This window comes from Alligator mississippiensis, chromosome 2, assembly GCF_030867095.1.
Source record: "Alligator mississippiensis isolate rAllMis1 chromosome 2, rAllMis1, whole genome shotgun sequence".
NCBI lineage: Eukaryota > Metazoa > Chordata > Crocodylia > Alligatoridae > Alligator > Alligator mississippiensis.
Genome location: NC_081825.1, coordinates 240934733 through 240954073, shown reverse-complemented (window position 1 = coordinate 240954073; position 19341 = coordinate 240934733). Strand labels below are relative to the sequence as shown.

General features: G+C 41.8%; 1 protein-coding gene across 4 annotated transcripts; it reads left to right on the top strand.

Annotated features, from left to right (window-relative positions):
- RAD51 (RAD51 recombinase) lies at positions 1-14274 on the top strand. 4 transcript variants are annotated; one of them, XM_019496598.2, is made up of 11 exons: positions 1-151; positions 683-839; positions 1625-1737; positions 2409-2546; positions 3978-4095; positions 4931-5022; positions 7159-7253; positions 10869-10982; positions 12266-12395; positions 12680-12801; positions 13092-14274. In XM_019496598.2, exons 3-11 carry the CDS (start codon positions 1651-1653, stop codon positions 13213-13215), a joined length of 1020 nt encoding a protein of 339 aa, XP_019352143.1. In that variant the 5' UTR covers positions 1-151; positions 683-839; positions 1625-1650; the 3' UTR covers positions 13216-14274. The 4 variants fall into 4 exon arrangements, with proteins under 4 accessions (XP_019352143.1, XP_019352146.1, XP_019352147.1 ...); XM_019496601.2 differs by having other exon boundaries at positions 663-839; XM_019496602.2 differs by lacking the exon at positions 1-151 and adding an exon at positions 158-250.
- Positions 14275-19341: the final 5067 nt, after the last annotated feature.

The following is a 19341-nucleotide window of genomic DNA, read 5'->3' as shown; positions in this document are numbered from 1 at the left end:
AGAGGCCCCTGCCCACACGCGTCACGTGACGTGGTGGCGGGCTCCTCCAAACCGGGCGGCGGCCGCCAACGGGCCCGAGCGCGCGCGGGGGAGAGGAGAGGAGAGGAGAGGAGGGCCCGGACCCGCGGGGGAAGAGGTCGCCTTGGCCCACGTGAGGAGTTCTTCGGGGAGCCGGCTGTGCGCGAACCGCTGCTGGGCCCCACCCAGGGCTGCTGGGCCCGGTGTGAACGGTGTCCACAAGCCTAATGAGGTGGCGTGACGTCACGGCAGCGCTGTGATGTCAATAAGTAAACGCGTGACGCGTGCCTGGGCCTCGCTTGGGGCCCAACGGGGCGCTGCAGGCTGTGGGGACCAGGGCAGGGTGGAAACACCAGGAGGGGGGAGGTGGTCGCGCCCCCTGTGCTGGGGGGTGTCAGCTCCTCCTGCTTCCCCCCAGCCCCTGTCGTTCCCCCCGGGGCCCAGGGGAGGCCTCATCGCCACCAGGCAGGGACCTCAGCGCAGGGCAGGCAGAGAAGGCTGTGAGCAGCGCGGCTGCTGGGTGGGCCACAGGAGCAGGGTAGACAGGACCTGGGACAGGCATTTCAGTGTCATGCTGGACCGGCCGCCTGAGCGGGGGCTGGGCCACGTGACTTGAGAGATCCCTGCCCACCTTTTTGCTACAGTCCTGTGACGTCATGGCTAGGTCCCGGCTTGGAGGTAGGAGGTGGATCAGCAAGCAAGTGGTGGTGTGAAGCTCTTCCACCTTCCTCGGAAGCGCCTGTTCCTGCATCGGGTGGACGTCGCCTCTGAACCAGCTCGTGGTAATTCTCATGTTCCTGCAGGCACGTCTCTGATTTCAGGTGAGGTAGTCAGTGTGGAGATGCACACATAGCACCTGCACCCCCCAAACTGTTTTTCTGCTGCCATCAGTAAGACGAACTGATGATACTGGCCATGTCATTCATGGAGTGATCTGTTTTCCATCACAAGTCCTTATGTCCTTACCTGCTGCAGATTTCTGTACCCTGCCTCTGCTTGATATTTAACATGTCAATCTAGAGCTACAAAGCCTCAGAAGAAATGTGCAGGGGGGAGGTGCAGATAGGGGGAAATCACTATTCTAGCTTTCTAGCTTCACTAGAACTGGTATTGATACGGTGCAGTTTGGCAGTTAAGTTAGTTACGTGAAGACAGCCAACGTCAAGTACGATGTTGAAGTACAGTCTTGATTCAAATCTTCAAAGTAATCTTTTAATGTGACAAGGAAGCTTGGTGCTACATGGAGGCTCAGATAGTACTGTGTATTACTAAGTAATCCCATAAAGAGATTTTTGATATCTTGTGGTTCGTGTAGATTTAAAAAGTACTTTAGAATTCTATGTTTAATCCCCTGTTATTTCTTATTAGAAGACCTGAATGTTTTTTAGTAAGCTGCTGTGCAGAGAGAAGAGTGCCTAGAAATGAATGATTTATTCCTTCAAAGATGCAAAGAATTAGTATGAGCTGTGTGGGGTGGGAGAGACCTATTGTATGCTATTATGAAGAAGCTGTTAAAGTAGTGTTTGGTTGTGGCACTGACAGAAGAGAGACTTGTTTGAACATTTCTTTTTTCATGTGAGTGTGTTACATGTATCTTTTTCCTTAGGAGGGATTTATTGAAGACCTGGTGTAATGGCCATGCAAATGCAATATGAAGCAAATGCAGATACATCAGCAGAGGAAGAGAGCTTTGGTCCCCAGCTGATATCTAGGCTGGAGGTATGGAATGAGTTACTATCTGAAGAACAAGCTGCCATGCAAGCAGCAAAACAATTCTTCAATGAGAACTGTATTTAGGAGTGGCCACTAGCTTTGCCTAGCTAATTTTTGTCAAAAAATTCCAGTCCAAAGTGTTACAGAAAGCATCAAAACTTAACTTGAGGTGTATTTAATGTGAAAGGTGGACAAATGCTGATCTGTGGTTTGTATAAAGTACATCAAAACAAAAGTAAATCAGCAACTGTTAGCAAAGAGGTTACATTCTGTACCACACCATGCAACTAACTTGTGAATATCCTGTCTGAAGATAGTCTCCTTTTCTTGAACTTGTTTAAAACTTCATTAGTAAAAATTAAAAATCATGGTTATTTACATGGCTTTGTATTACTACTCCTTCTGTGCCTAGATAGCCAAAAAGAGAATCACGTATGCTTCCTATTCCATGTTATTTTTGGTACTGATAATGACCTGCACAAACAGTGCATAGTGTAAAGGAGAATTCATAGGGGGAGGACAGTCTATTCAGCTATTTTTTGGGTGTAACTGAATGAGGAATTCAGTATTCTTTTCCTTGATCCAGTCCTTACAGAAGACAGTTGGAGGGTTTCTAGGCTTTCAGTATCTCTTTCAAAACACTGTACCTACCATAAGTATTTTTTTATTCCTTTCAGCAATGTGGTATACATGCAAACGATGTGAAGAAGTTAGAAGAAGCTGGATTTCACACAGTTGAGGCTGTTGCTTATGCACCGAAGAAGGAGCTACTTAATATTAAAGGCATCAGTGAAGCGAAAGCTGACAAAATCTTGGTAATTGCATTTGGATGAAAGGTTTATGTACCTGTAAAGAATTTCAGAACTCTGCAGCTACTTACCACAATTTTATAAAGTGACTAGCAAGCTTTGAGAGGCTCAGTGTTTTGGATATCCAGCCTTTTCTGAAATGAGGCCCCTTTAAAACACCACTAGTTGTACATCCATGAGTGCTAGCTGCTTTTTCAAAACCTTGGGCCATTTTATACCTACTTAGAAAGATGGGTGGAGGCAAGAGAGACGAATTACGCAGATTTATTGATACTGAAGTAGAATCTGATTGGTTCCTCAAGTGGTGGGGAATTAGCATTATCACTGACTACTAAGATTGTTGTCCTGGAAAAATGATGAAGTCTATAACTTAGAGAATAAAAATGTACTAAAAAGGCACACTGTCATAATGCTTTTATTGCTAAATTGAAGTCATTTTAACAATACTCTGAAGTGTTTGTTTATTAAGCTAAATATTCAGGTACTTTTACATCACTAGGATGCGTTCATCTATTATAATGCCAATTTTTAAAAACTTATGGAAGAGTTCCTGAGCAGGCTGGGGTTACTAAAACCACAAAACCTTTTTGTGGGGAGTTGGAAGAGGCAAATAATTTTTTCCCTGTGAAAATGATGGCAATGGCAAATAAACACCCTTAGTAGACTATTTCTCTAGCCAGTGTTGCTAAAACCATACAACAGCAGTGTTGGTCCAGCTGTAGTGAGAACAGTGCTTTGTGGTTCTATATCTTAAGACTTCTGTGCTATAATGCCAAATGAGCCATGAAGCAGTCATGACAATTGAATAAAAAATGTGGGTAATCTCCTGCATACAGATGTTGTTACTTGGAAGTGTTAGATCATTGAGTTTGCCTTATTGGTTCATGTCATGGCACTTGCTTGCTTCTGAATCTGTGGGCTAGGTACGATAGACAAGAATGCAGTTTGGTATCTGTTCTTTTGTGATTGCAAGTGAACTCTGATTTCTTATTGCATAACATTTTCTTATACTGCATAACAACCTAAGAAACATCTACTTTACATTTATCAAAATACAAGCTGATAAAATATTTCAACTCAATCTTTTTTTCTCTGATTTGAAAATGGTATATATCCACCTGCTAAAAATTCCTGGCTTCATGCCTGTAGAGTAAAATGGTTACTGTTTTGTAAGAACTTTTATTGCTATAAAATAGGCAGAAGCGGTGCTCAGGTTATTTCTTTGAATGGCATTATATGAGGTACAAAGAAGAACATATAGTCTCTCAAGAAAATAAACTAACAAGCATTTTAATTTTAGCACGTATAAATATTTCTTTTTGACATGGAGGAAGAAAATTCCTGTACTAACTATAGGAGGGGTTAAAACAACTGATGAATCCTTGGTACACGTTTCTTTCCCCATACCTAGTTTGGTTTCGCTACCCTTGTCTCTAGGCAGAAGCAGCTAAACTAGTTCCAATGGGTTTTACCACAGCAACAGCATTCCATCAGCGGAGGTCAGAGATCATCCAGATTACCACTGGGTCCAAAGAGCTCGATAAACTGCTTCAAGGTGATAAGTCTACTTACGCGCTTTTTGAATTATTCTTAGGCAGGTACCACTATGTTGTTTCCAGAAAATGTAAGCCTCCCACACCCATGTGTGGTAGAAGGGGCTTTCTGTTGGTTTAATTTGAATATCTTTTCATAATGCTTCCTCATGATCAGTTCCATTCAGCTGGCACCTCTTCAGAGAAAGTTACAGAAGTAGATCTAAAAGGGAAAGAAACTCCACTGCTCATATAGAGCAGTGTTTCCCAACCTTTTCCAGCCCAAGGCACACTTGCATTAATAAAAATTTTTTGCAGCACACCTGTTAAGGCATTCCCTATCCTCATACCTATTGTAGCTCATTGCCTTGGCAAAATTCTGTAGCACACCTGTTCATTTCTGATGGCAAACTTTTGTGCTGTGGAACATTGGTTGGGAAATACTTATATAGAGTATAACGCCACTGTTAAAACACTTTAATACTCTCCTAGCATTGAATATTACTGATTTTAATGTTTTTTTTAATAATGGGAAAATTGGCTCCTATCATCTCTCTTTCTCCACCTCCTCCCAAAATAAAACCAAAATGAAAGGTCATCTCTATAATTTAGCTTACTTCCCTTCATCAGAACAGTCTTGCCTGGGATTCTCTTCCACAGCATTATCAATCCTGGGTGTTCAGAAGAGTGGTTGTAAGGAAGAATTCTGAAATTCAGATGATCAATTCTAAAATAAAGTTCCCCAGTATAGAGACTACATGATGCCTGAGCCCCTAAAAGTCTGAAATTCTTATTTGCTTATACTTGTGACTTATTTGGAGCCCATGACAATGTGATTCCATTTTGTTTCTCCTCAAGGGGGAATAGAGACAGGGTCCATAACGGAGCTGTTTGGGGAATTCCGCACTGGGAAGACACAGCTGTGTCATACACTGGCAGTAACCTGTCAAGTGAGTATTTCATTTTATTAAACTATATGTTGCATCTAAACTCTACCTAATTAAGGCACACTTCCAGTCATCCACATGAACACAGCTACAAAAGTAGTGGAAAAAAATTGTAGACCTGTAATCTGTACAGTAGTTGCCATCAAAACTGACCCCATAGGTGGAACTGACAACTTTCAGCATCTCGCTGCACTTTTTTATTTTGCTTCTGGGGATAATCTGAGTAAAGCCTGAATATATTTAAATAGGAAGAAAGTAACATGATACATCTTGTATGGGAATAAAAAACAAAATATGTTCTGATGATGGAAATAAGCATCCATCGTGCCTCATTCTGGTTCCTTGGGGGGGTTTGAAGATAAACTTTTCTCTCTCAACTGCAGAGAAGTTCTCTCCTTGCCAACAACAGAGAAAAAGAGATGAAGCTGTTCATACTGCGCTCAGCTCATTTCCTTTCTACTTGTATTTTACGTATCCAAGCTTACTTAACCTCCTTTGGAGGGAGGGGGAGCTTCAGTTGTCCCTTATTATCTGAGACTAAATCAGTATGGGTAGAGACAGTAACTTAAGACAGAAGAAAAAGGTTATTTAAATAGGTTCTTGGACACGTTACTTTTTAATGGCTAGTGTACCATAAAATATTAAGGGCAGAATGCTCAACTTGACCACTTAAATTAGGGTTACCAAGGGCAGGATGTAGTTAAAGACTTGGGTACCTACAAGTTAGGTGCTTGGACCCCAGCATGGAATCCAAAACCATGTGTTTGGTGCCTAGGCAAAGAATGTAAGGACCATGGGCCCAAAGAGTGAGCACAAGAGTATTTGCCTACAATAGAAGGTAATCCTAGGTTTCATTCCCTGCTGCCAGGATTACTGTTTTGTTTTTTTTTTTAATAATAGTTTTACATTAAACAGTCATTGGATAAAGAAACCTGGGAGCTGGGGCTACAAGGCAGGACTCCTCCATTCTAAATGAGTGCTCTAGCATAGGCTGCAGAGTCTGGTTCTCACTTGTGCTTGCTTTCATGTAACATGAATTTGGCATTCTTTGCATCATGGCAAAGCTTCAACAGGAGTGGAAAGTGTCCCTAGCCACCTCTATAGCCTGGTGGTTTGGGAATGCTTCTGGAAGGAGGAAGATTTGAATTTAAGTCTCCCACTTGCCTTGCTAAAGAGAAGTTATGTTGACTATTAAATATAATAGAGAGTGATGGCAGCATCACTGCCTCTAGCTGCATTACAACTGCACCCTCTTTTTTTTTTATTTTTGTGAAGGATCCGATCCTATTGGTGCTTATGTTAGGTTGCTCTGGATTGGATGTCTCAGAAGACTTAGATGCCCCTCCACCTAGAGTCTGGATTCCAGTGGGGCTTAGGTGGGAGATAATGCCCAAATTCTATTTCTCCAACTAGGTGTGTAAGTGGGCTTTGATACCGAAGTATGATTCTGTTTCTCACTGCTAGAGTCCCTGAAAAACTATTAATGGGACACACGGGTGGGTCCTTCTTCTTGCTGTTTTTTTGTGACTCAGTCTTAAGGGTAAGGGGTTGTTACAAAGTAGATGTATTACAGATTTTCAGAGACTCAGGCAGGGTGGTATTAGGCACATCTGTGAGATTTGATAGGTGGAGTACAATCTGGTTGTCTTCCTGCTCAGGCAGAACTATTTCTGGGTATGTGCAGAACCAGTGATGTGAGCATCTAGGGAACTTTAGGTCAAAGAGATAGACATGCCGTCAGTTAAAGGGTCTCTGGGATTATGCAGTTGCTGGTTGGGTTCTTTCGAATGAGAGACTTTAGGTGCCTACATCTAGAGTTAAGTTTTGCATTAGATACTAACGTTCATATTTTGGATCTGGCCCACGTGAGCTTTTTGGTGTTTGAAGTATCAAGAAGGCTTTCAAATTTTAGGAGTTTAAATGCTTCTTTGAGCACTCAAATGCCCTGATTTGAAAAGTATGGTTCTTTCTGTCCTTGGAAGTTTTGTATTTTCCAGTGTCATTATCTCTGCAGAAGTCTGACTTTAGAGTAATGCTAATGCATATGATATATCAAAGTGTAGAACTGTTAAGTAATTGGGTTTCATTTCTCAAATGAGAAGGCTAAATATGATGACATTTGTTTGCTATTCCCTTTAGCTTCCCATTGACCGAGGCGGTGGCGAAGGAAAGGCTATGTACATTGACACAGAAGGCACATTCCGTCCTGAACGTCTGCTTGCTGTGGCTGAAAGGTCTGCACTTCTCACTTAAAAATTCCCTAGATCTTGTTAAAATAAATGTGTGACATTATTGATTTATTAGATTGTCCAGTCATCACCTTGTACATCAGCTTAACTCCTTAAATATATTCCACTGGAATACTGCAGTAAGAACTCTTCTTAAGATATCTTCCTGCACTCCAGCTGTCTAGCAACATACGTACATTGTTGAAACAAGTGTAGCTATAATTGTTTTTGGCAGACAGAACTTGTCTCACAAATGTTAGGTTCTTTGTTTTTTTCCATAAATAGCCCTTATAAGAGCAGTTGATGGTAATTTATTTTTTATTAGCTGTCCCCTTATAAATCCAGTTTTGCCTTAAGTGCTGTGTGTCTGAAAGACTTTTGTCTTGCACCTTCCTCAGGGCTGCCCAATATCTGAATGATGGGAGGCCACCTGCAGCCTCCCTCATGCCCTGATGTCTTGCCTGGTGGCAACCAGGCCCCTTCTCACATGACCAGGACACACAGCCCAGCTCTTCCTTGTTGTGTGTGCTGTTTAGGCAAAGCAGGTGGCCCACCCCTCCTTCCTGGGACCTCCCCCTGCCCTGCCCCTAGTGAATGGAGAAGGGAGAGGGACCCCATAGACCTCTGCTACTGGGGTGGGGGTGGACTGTATGCTGACCCCTTGCAGGCTCCCAAGACAGCCTTGACTTAAGCTGTTACCTTAGAAACATAAAGGATCCCCTTTGGGCAGGGGGCTGGACTCGTTGATCTTCCGAGGTCCCTTCCAGCCCTAATGTCTATGAAATCTATGAAATATACATTTTTTTCATGGGACTCATTAGGAACAGGTCCCTGTCAAGAAAGATGGCAAAGCACTTTCTTCAGTATGCTTGAAAATCAGTTAATCCTATTCTCTTCAGGCAAGCAGTTTGATCATGCTGTTACCTTCCTCTTAAAAGATTATCATGAGCTTACATACTTGTGCTACAATATCACTGCAATTACCTAGCTGTCTTTAGAGGCAACCAAAATATTTTCTGTAAAAATCCTGATTGTGTTTTAAAGCTTGTATAGCTGGTTCCATTGATGAGATGGACAGCAAGGAAATTTTTCCTGTGGAACTTTAGAGCTGTTCTGAGCTAAAGCATCATTTCTGCGGTGCTTAGCACTCAGTGGGGGCTTGCAGGCATTTAAAAAAAACAAACAAACAAACAACCCCCAAAATGGCACTTTACTTTAAACTCATTGCGTTCCTGTGCCGAGCCCTGCGCATGCCCAGAAGAGGTAGCATGTTACTTCAACCCAGCTCGCCCAACATCTGTAAAGATCAGGTGCTTTAGTGGAGCCTTTTTTAGTGCTTTTATCTAATAACTGATTGAATCAGCTTTAGCTAACAGCGCTAAAAAGCCCTGCTGAAGAACCCTATCCTTACAGACGCTGCAAAGTAACACTCTGGTTCTTCCAGTGAAGTGCAGTTTTGTTTTGTTTCGTTTTTTGTTTAACATTCTGCAAGCAGCACTTCTGACTATATTTGAAGTGATGTTTAGATTGGCCCTTACATTTAATTAACTTGGGTTTAAATATTTGTTGTCTTCTAGCATTTCACCAACTGTTGGAATGAAGCAACTTTAAAAGAATAGAGAAACACCACAGTTTTTAGGACAGGAAACAAAACATATCTTAGCCAACTAAACTGGCAGAGGCTTTTTCAGCCACAAAATATATTTTCTCACCTTGGAATTTGGTCATAAACCTAACTTCTAATGTTGTCATAAGTGATGTAGTCGTTACTTCACCTTGTAAGTGACTGAAATCGTGGCATCGGAACAAACCAGATGCCATACCAGCTGAAACTTCCAATAAAATGAGCACTGTTTTTGCTTGAAGTATGCTGTATCTTGCCAAAAGGCTGATTTGATTTGAAGTCAATGGCTAAGATGTTCTACAGAGACCCAGCATAAAACTGTTTATAGTGTTTTCTGCTGCACTTTGGCTAGTCTGATTCAAGTTTGTGGTTCATCAGAATGCTGTGTCTGCTGCTTTTTCTAAAAAACAAAACAAATTTCCATGCATCCATTCTCTTCCTTAAAAAAGAAGAATCCTCCTTGCTTGTCTTATAAAAAGCTATGATTTAACAATCTGCAACTAATTGTGTCCTTTTGAAGCAGCCAAAGGGCGTTTACTTCCAGAGGCCCTCCTGTCTGAGAGATTTCTTCAACCTCAGCTTTAGCTGAGGAATGGGAATGACTAAAATAATTCCTTGTAGAGGTGGGGTTCTCTGTCAAGACCCCACACGGGCTGCATTAAATGAAGTAGCTGTAGCTTCTTCCACCATGCTATAGCCAACTTCATAGTATGTTTGGTGTATAATATCACACAACAAAGCTACCAGTCTGTATGTAGTATAAACTTGTGTTCACAGGCCTTTCCATGACTGCTTGGCAAATCAAGTGTTCTTAAAGGCAGCAAGTTAGTATAACTATTTGCTTCCTGACCCACACGGTCCACTTTAAGGAAGAAGGAGGGCTAGTAATTTGGCCTCCTTGCATTCGTGGAGTGAAGCAAGCATAAAAAGAACAGCACTCTGGAGGTGAAGTTTTCTTGCTGAAATGTAACAGCATTGGTTTTTGAGGTTTTTTTTTTTTTTACTTGGAGCACAGAAGACTTTTCATTTGGCAGATAGGAGTTAATTACTTAGTAGTTGGCATATCAACTAATAATCATAAAGTGGCACAGATTATTACTACTGCTCATAGCTGACAGAGTTAGAAATGGCAGACGGAATGGTAGCCAAAAATCTCAATGTGCATCATCCAAAGCTATAGTTAGCTAAGGAGTCAGGTTTTGGGGGGGTTTTTTTCTTTTTTTACAGAAATTAAGAGCAAGTTGAATGCATTTAACTGTGAAAATCAGAATTATCTTAATAGGATAAGTATCTGCTTTTTCTGTAAGAGCACCAGAACTTGAGCCCAGATCCTTCATTTACTCAGTGTCAGCATGACTTGCCTGGTTAAATTCCTAGTTTTGGACCAGAGAGTGGAAAGTCACATACCTGGATTTTGAAATATGTCAGACTAAACAAGCAGTAATAGTCCACTCTTGGAAACTAGCCATTCTGACATCCCTAGTGACTGTCTAGGTCAGGGCTGTCCAACTAGCACATGCAGCCACTGAAGGGTTAAGCTGTGGGCCCTGGGCTCCTGCCTGACTACTGCTCCCCCCCCATTGCTTTGGCTGCAACAGCATCTGGAATCTTTGGGCTCCCCCTCGCTCTGGCTTTCTCTGAGGGGTAGTGCAGAATGGTTGAAGGTGAACCTGTAAGCATTTCATTCAACAACTTGTCTAAATCTATCCCAGTCATGCAGTTGGTCCAATAAAATAATTGCCCACAAAAATCCTTGCTTCTTGCCTATTTCCTGGACCTTCACGATTACAACATCAGTCTAAGACTACTATCTCCTCATTGCACTGTTTTCTGTTTTTTGATCACTTTTTTTTCTTTTAGTGACTAGCTTTTATTTATCTGTAATCTCTCTCTCTCTCCTCAGAGGCAGTTCACTCTTGCCTTCAGGTGCATCTGCTTGGCAGTTCCTATCAGGAGATTTGCAGTATCTGATTTTCTCATCTGATATGCTTCCCTAGGTATGGCTTATCTGGCAGTGATGTTCTTGATAACGTAGCATATGCTCGAGGGTTTAACACAGACCATCAGACCCAGCTCCTGTATCAGGCATCTGCTATGATGGCAGAATCAAGGTAACAGTTGACATAAGCAGAAATTATTTATACACTTTAAATGACAACACTGTAAAAGCTGTCGTAACTGCTAAAAAAACTTAAGTTAGCTTTCCTAGATGCATTTGCTTTCTTAATTGCCAGACAGGGGCAGCTATTAAAGTACAGTCATTCCACAGCAGGTGGGATCCAGCCAGTGAGTATTGCATTCAGCTGTAAATGCTTCTTAATTGGTATTCTGTCTCTAGTCAAATTCTGGATGATTCTTATAAGAATCTAGCTAGAGCTTCTGGCTGAAGCAGTGGTAGCTTAGATTAGCACCTTTTCTCTGTAACTTGCTACAACCATAGAATGATTTGTAAAGACTAGTTCAGAATCATTTTTAGCAGTATTTGTTAACTTCAAATGTATGGAATGTTTTTTTGGTTTTGTTTTTTAAAGAAAAAAACTTGTAGTACAACCAGTGGATTGTGAGAGCTTTGGTTTATAATCAAAATCATTAGTTTCAATTGGAGAGGGAGACCAATTGGAACGGGAAACTTCATTAAAGACTTGATCCTCAAAGGTGCTGATACGATTTATTAAATCTAGGTGGATTTATCAGATCACTTAAGTATATGCTTAATTTCTAACCATATGAAAAATGTTTTGGACTCTCAGGGACTCCACATGTTCTTAACTGGATTGGTCAGTACTCAACAGCTCGCAGGATCATGTTTTGGTGGTGCAGAATCCACAGCCTCCATCCTGCTCCATCAGTTCTTAGCTCTTGATAGCTAGCATTGTTGTTCAGTTCCTGTACTACTGCAGCTTCCTCATATGTCACACAGAATGGGAGTGGACCCCGCTAACCTTAATTGTATTATGGAGATTGATCAATAAATTGGGTTAAATAGTACAGCTCCACTTGAAAATGTATTGGGCTGGTGCCAGTTCTCTCCACTTGCTAGACCTGATCAGTTCATAATGCCACCCTTAAGGCAAGAACTGATGTAAGTGCCAAGTAATAGTGGCTTTTGCTAGTAGCACTCTTACTGTTAAAATAAATGAAACCAGTAGAGGACAGCTGGATTGTCCCTAAAACTAAAATGATGCTACGTAAGACATTTAGATTACTTTTAAAAAGACACTCCTGCAATACAAGTTATACTACTTTAGCAAGATTCCTCATAGTTGGAAGGGAGACTTGCATTGACCTATCTTTCCAGTTCTAACCATGATGTTCTGGGCACTCTACAAACCAAAGCCCTGGTTCCTGCCTTGAAATATTTGAGTCAATAATACGCATGTATGATATCCTCTAGGTATGCATTGCTGATAGTGGACAGTGCCACAGCCCTTTACAGAACTGATTACTCTGGCCGGGGTGAGCTGTCAGCCAGGCAGATGCACCTGGCTAGATTTCTGCGGATGTTGCTTCGACTTGCAGATGAGGTAAAAACTCTGTGGGCTCTGCCTCTTTTCATTCTCCATGTAACTCCATTACCTCTGACATTTTCCATGGATTTTTTCTTAACTGATGATCTTTGCTTTGTGAAAGGATTATCTATTTGTTGTTACAGCTATTTCCAGTTGCTTTGTGGGGGAGGGTTGAGTAGATCTCATCAGCTCTAGATATAGAGAGGACTATCTAAAAAGGAAATATGGATATTGGAGACTATCTTTTTCTTGTATACTTTGTAGAAAAGAACTTGACTTGTGTACCTCTTTCCTGCTAGTTTGGTGTGGCAGTTGTGATCACAAACCAGGTGGTAGCGCAGGTCGATGGAGCAGCCATGTTTGCTGCAGACCCTAAAAAACCTATTGGAGGGAACATCATAGCACATGCCTCAACCACCAGGTAAGAGACTACAGCATCGCTTTTCCCTTGTATTACTGTGCAAAGGCCTTTTGGAATTACTGACTTGACACTTGCAATTTTTTAATACAGAGTTGATATAATTTCTTGTCTGCTTTTTCAAAAGCCATGGAAACCTTTGAGCACTGACAACTGGCTTTTATTGCTCTTTAATACAAAAACATTTGTGTAGTATTGTACAATATTCATAAAGCTTTGCAGGTCCCCCAGTAAGTTGGATCTTCTGCCCTCAAAAGCTTAATGTTAACACTTTTTTTTTTTCTCTCTGTTAGGCTGTATCTGAGGAAAGGTCGAGGTGAAACCAGAATATGCAAGATTTATGACTCTCCTTGCCTTCCTGAGGCTGAAGCCATGTTTGCTATTAATGCTGATGGTGTCGGAGATGCTAAAGACTGAGAAACCCATTCCATTTCATTTGTAACTTGAGTCTTCTGGCCACAGGAGGCTGCATTTCCTTTATGATTTCAACTCTTAGTTGCTCCCTTGCAATCGCCATGAAAAGGCTGTCTGAGGAAACTGTCACAGCTTAGCAGACACATCTGAGATGCATCAGATGCAGCTAACTGGATGGTGGAATATTTTCTTCTTGGGGCTGCAGTTGCACAACACTCTAACATGGTTTCTTCAGAACATGCAGGGGATTTGTGGTCTCCATAGGCATCATTCAACAGTAACTGCTACCAGGTTGGATCCTTAGGTGGCTATAATGCAAGTATTGTGACTGCACTTCGCAACAATTCACAATTTTGCAAGGTTCATGGGTTTGTCAAGTGTGAAGAGTAATAACTTAAACATTTTTCCAGTTTAATGATTAATGACAAAAAAGCAAAACAGTGCTGCAGATTAAAAGTATAATAATGGTGTTTCAGATTGATCACAATCTATTTCTTCTACTAATTCATTTGTTATGGATACTGCAAATATGCTGTTTTTGTCAGTAGCTATTTTTTTTATCTCAGAACTGTATGAGAATCCTGCTTTTAATAAAGAGTTGTGAAAAATACTGATTATATTAGTGGTCTCAGCAAGACATCAATTAAGACCAATGGAGTTTTCAGAATTGGCGAAACTGCTTTTGACAATGTATCTTCCCATAGTAATCTCCTAAGAACCAGCTAGTGACTCTGTTCAGCTTCTGAGACTTCATGAGCTTGCCGTTTGACTTGGTTTGATGTGAGAGAATGTACTTCTTCAAGAAAAGGCCACCTTATGAAGATGGGTAGTGATGCTGGCTCTTCATTTCCCAGTAAATAACTACTTAGCTTTATTATGTAGCTTCAACTGCACCAAAAGGTAAAATGTCATCTTCCCCCCCCCCCCCCCCCAACACTCTCTTGTTAAGTACTTTATTCTTTCCTCTTATGTGTTTTGAAAATGTTTATCATCCTAGAATGTCAATTATTTGTACCGCCTTGTCTGTTTGCGCTCTATGATTAAATTCACCCTAAATGCAAATCTTTCTGTTTCTAAATATAACTTTAGATATGATGTGCTCCTTAAAGTCTTACCTCCAGTGATATGAAATTGCTGACCTAAAGAAAAGCAAGTTTCCTAACAGTCTGAAACAGACGTTTACATCTATGAGTGCTTAAAACTGACAGGTTTTACAGCTAGAGAGTGGAAGTAGAAAGAGGTTTTCAAAAGTACCCAAGCAAAAGTCAGGGGGATTTAGGCTCCTAATTTGTAGGGGTGGGCATGTGGGTGTGTGTAACTTGTACAGCTGAGCATTTCCCCACCAAGGTCTATGTTGTTTGTTAAACAGGCTATTTAACTTTTAAAGTAATAAGCCTCCTTAAGAGATGTTAAATACTTAAAAATAAGCCTGTTGTCAACCTTTCTTTAATCCTTAAAGCAAAACTGATATTCCTTCTGTACAGCACATGATTTTCCTATGCTCCCCTTGTAGTACTTACCTTTTTAAAAGGTTAGGGAGTCCTGGAGAGCACTAGGATGTGATCAGTTGACAGTGTTGGTCATAAATTCCTACGGCGACGGTATATGTGTAGGGGCAGGGAGCAGTGTTCAAGACAACATTGCTTAAAAGCCTAAATTGGGCTCTAGATGCGACAATTAATTGTAAAGGAATACTGTTGAACTGAAATTGCAAACCACTGAAGCTATCTTGTATACTTAGAAGTAATGGTAAGTACTAGAGTTTGGGAGGGGAAATGATAGGTTGGAGTACCTGGGCTAAGGAAAAGCTACAGTGGCATGGTTGTGGTTTGCTTTTCCTTTCCCTCCCTCAGGCTAGTGACAGCTGTCTGGTAGATGGTAATGTATCTTGCTGTTGTTTCAACGCTGTGTAGGTACCAGTCACGAATATCTTGCTCACAGTCCTCTGAGGGCTGATGCATCTGCTTTGCAGCCCCAGGAACATTTGGCAACACCATCAGTTCAATTTGCATTTTGTACGCAAATTAAAAAGCCTCATGCTACAAATGTGGAATGCAAAACCCACAAGGCCCAAGGAACTGAATTTGACTTGCAGATGGAAGAACACAGGCATGGTGTCATGTTGTTGAGAAACAGTCGCATGTTCTTTCCTAGAAAAAACAGCTGTGCCTCGCAACTCGCTGCATTTTGCTTTCTGGGCCTACAGCCAACCAGGTTTATGCCATTGTGTGTGGTCAGCAAAGTTTTCCTAAGCACCCAGCTTCAGAAGCATACGCTAAACTTTTCCAAATGCTACTAGTGCAAGTGTGGAGAAAGCGCTACTCAAGGACTCCAGTGATCCCTGTTTGTTAGTTCTGCAAATACACAAACCCACTGTGGGACACCAGAGCTTGCCCTTGGGTGTGTTTTCAATTATAACTAGGAATCTTTGTTAGAGGTCAGAATTTAGATTGAAAACAGTAGGATTGCTGCATCGGTTGGTGTTACCTCATTCCAATACTACTAGGGCTTAGGTTCCCTTACCAGAACCTCAGCTTGAAAGAGCTTTAACAATGAAGCCTTAACAAAGAAGGAAAGGAGGAACAAATGACCTGGCATGACCTGTGCTACTCTAGGTGCAGAGGTCAGTAATGACTTACGTTAAAGTATCCAGACTTAAATCTAACTTGCTGATTCATTTTCACTCCCTAGCTTTAGCTAACTGAATTACAAATGTGTATAGTTCAGTTTTAAATGCCCCTGACTAATCAAAATCAGAGCAGCACAACCACCATGGCAGTGGTGGTTCCAGTGTTAAAACTGCTGTCTGTCTTTTCCTCTGCACACTGATCTGAACAGTGCTGGCAGGTAGAGTCCATTGCTGAGCCCTCTGGGGCTGGAACAGAAGACTTGCATGCAACTGTGGACACTACCAGCAGCCAAGAAGATTATGTATTACATTACAAACTACAACTTTGCTGGAGTCCTCTTTATTTACTGAAGTAAGAAAAGCTGTTTCTTGTTTTTGGTTTCAAAGCCCCCAAAGTAGCCACCACACTTTGCCTTTTTTTAGGTAATGAAGTAGGTATCACTTGCATAAGAAAGAGTGTGTAGCAAGATAAGCCAAATCATAAATTACCTAAGTTTCCTCATGTGGCTAACTGGATACCTTGTTCTCTTTCCTCCCCCTCTCCCCCACCCCCCACTGTTTTATATAATGTTGCTATCTTCATGTGGGTCCATGTTTATTCCTACACACTGCCTGCAGCTGTCAGGAAGGTCAAGGTGTTCCTATATACCCCAACTGGGATGTGAGATTTTATTGCTTAATCCTTGGAGCACTCTTCTGGATCCTCAAATGTGGAATGCAAACTGTAATACCAAGTAGCTACTATCTAATACCCCTCCAGGCTGTGCTTTATTCAAAACCTCTTTTCAGATGGTACAAAAAAACTCTAGGAAGGAGCCAAGTTGTTGAAATAACACTTATACTGAAGTTAATCTCAAATTTGTATTTTGAAAGCAAACAAAAATATCAACAATTGAAATGGCTGCAAAGAAAAGGCAATTGGTTTGAAGTCTTAATTTATAACAAACCACAGCAAAACTAGTTTATCTGGGTTTATGCTACTGCCAAGAATATTCTCTGCCTTGACCTATACTCCTCAGATAGTACTGTTAAAAAGATGAGCCTTTTGGAGTTTTTATTTACACATCATTTTAAGCATTCATTTGGCTGACAGCCCAGTGCTGACATTATGGATGTTACTCTCTTTAGCATTATGTTTTCCACTACCCAGACAAGCTCTTACTTGCCTCATACAAGGTCCAGGCTTCTTCAGTAATGATTGTATGTCTATGATCATGCTGGAAACTGCTACGTTACTTGAGGAGTTTTGGAACGCCATGATTCCAATTGCATTTTGCCATCAATACTGAAATTCCTGTTTATCGTCCTTGCTGCCTGCCACTGTCTGATGTTGACCAGATCTACTTCCCTTATTTCACAGTGAGGTAATGTCCAAGACTTCTTGTATAACTATAGATAACGCCTTCTTGGGTTGGAGATCTATTTGGTCTCGACTGGCATTAAAAGGACCATTTTCAGGAAAGAAAGGGACTATAGCATAATGGATGTAAGTGCAAGTTGATGTTGGATAGACAGGAATTAGCTAGTGTTACACAGACACAGCTCCCATTTATTTCCAAAGAAGCTGTTGCTTTTGCTTGGTACCTCACAAAATCATCCCTTTATCTCAAATTTGAACTTGAATCTTGGAAACTTGATGGTTGAAAGGGTTAACAAGGTGAAATATTTTTTCATATCGACTACAGGTTCACCTCCATTCCATTTTGTGAACACACAATTTTTGTCACTACCAAGAGTCCTCTGGACCAGGTTGAAGATTCTCCTTTAAGTGGTAATTATAAGACTCTAGGTATAATCTAATCTGAAAAGCAGACGTGAAATTATTATTATTTGAAAGCTAGCAGGTTGTTGAAGGCTGTTATTGCTGTGCTCCAATCCATCCTTCATGTAGATTAGCATTTGATACAAGGCAAGCCCCTAGCCACCTTTCAGTTGATTCATAGATTGTAAGGCCAGAAGGGACCTCGGAAGATCATCAGGTCCAGCCCCCTGCACCAAGCAAGGATAGCATCTTATGGTTACTGACACTCTTTGTATGCATGTTGCATTGGTCCTGGTCAGGTGATGTTTTCTGCAGGACTGTTTATCTGCTGGGACTGTATTACTTCCCTCCTTTGATTGTAAAGGAAAACCCACCTATGCCAATAGCTATTTTCTTACACTAGTTGAACCAAACATAGTTGATATCCTTACCCACAGAAGTCACTGTCACCTTGCTTCAGGAAAAGGCTACTACTCCCTATAGCTGGCTGTGGTGGAAGGGGGAAGCCTGAGGATCACTGCACAGAAATGCTCGAGTCAGTGGCACCAGTGGGCTCAGGGTGGGTCTAGAATATGCTGGGATTTGCAAGCAGATGGTCTGAGCAAAGCCATAAGCAGCAGTAGGGCATATCTTGTGTGGTGGTTCTGCATTTATGGTAACAATAAATAAAAGTTTGAGCATCAAGTTCCTGCCATAAGCAGTGCATTTGTTCATGCAGTTATCTGTAAAAAAGTGACTGCTGGGAGCTCTGCCTGAGTGCTGTGCACACATGGAGAATGCAGGTCTAGGGCCTTTAGGCTCCCAATGAACTTTGTGCAACATGCTCAGGGCAGTGCTAACATACCAGACTGCTCTGGCAAAAGGAACTCACCTCCAAACAAAGCAGGGCTTGGCATTGTGTTCTACTTCTGACCTCTGTGCCAGGCTTCCTTTGTCCTGCCCCGTGACTCTTCCTGTCTGTATGCATGCACACCGTCCAACAGATGGAAAGGAAGGAGTTAAGGAGCCTGTCACAAGGTGGAAGCCGGCTGGAGGAAAGCAGTCACGCAATGAAAACAGTGCTAGCTTGAAAGGGGCAGGGTTCTCACGCATTGCCGTGTAACCGTCATCTATCTTGTCACGGTCCAGCCCTCCTGTCAGCATTAATCCACAGCGACAGTGGATTAATCTCCCCCCCACGCACTTACACACTTCTCTCCCAAGAGTGAGATAACAACAGGGAGAGCTGGAGTCTGTTCTTTTGCCAAGCAGCCTGCACTCCTCTGGCTCACACTCGCACAAAAACAACAGCTAGTTATAGAGAGCACTGATGATTTCTCAATTACACATGCTAGAGGGAACTTTTTCATTTCAATCCCTTCTTTTCACTGGCAGGACACACTGACAGCTCCCTTTCCCTGCCAGCACACAGACACCCCACTGATGGGCTTTAATTACTGGAAAAGAAAGCCCATCAGCCTGCAGGCAATATCCCTGAGTGCACCAGTCTGTCTATAGGCAGACGAGGTTCCTTGGGTGAATGTGATATCTTTTATTAGACCAACCCAAATGGTTGGAGAATAATTATTAAGCAAGCTTTCGAGTTCAAAAACCCTTCGTCAGGCTATGGAGGTTTCAGCACTTTGTGTGTGCTCTTCCTGGATGGAATGAAAAGTAAAGGAGCCAGGGGCTGGGGACTCAGTTGCCAGGCAGATTATAATGTATCAAAAATCCAATGTCTATGTTTAGTCCAGGGGTT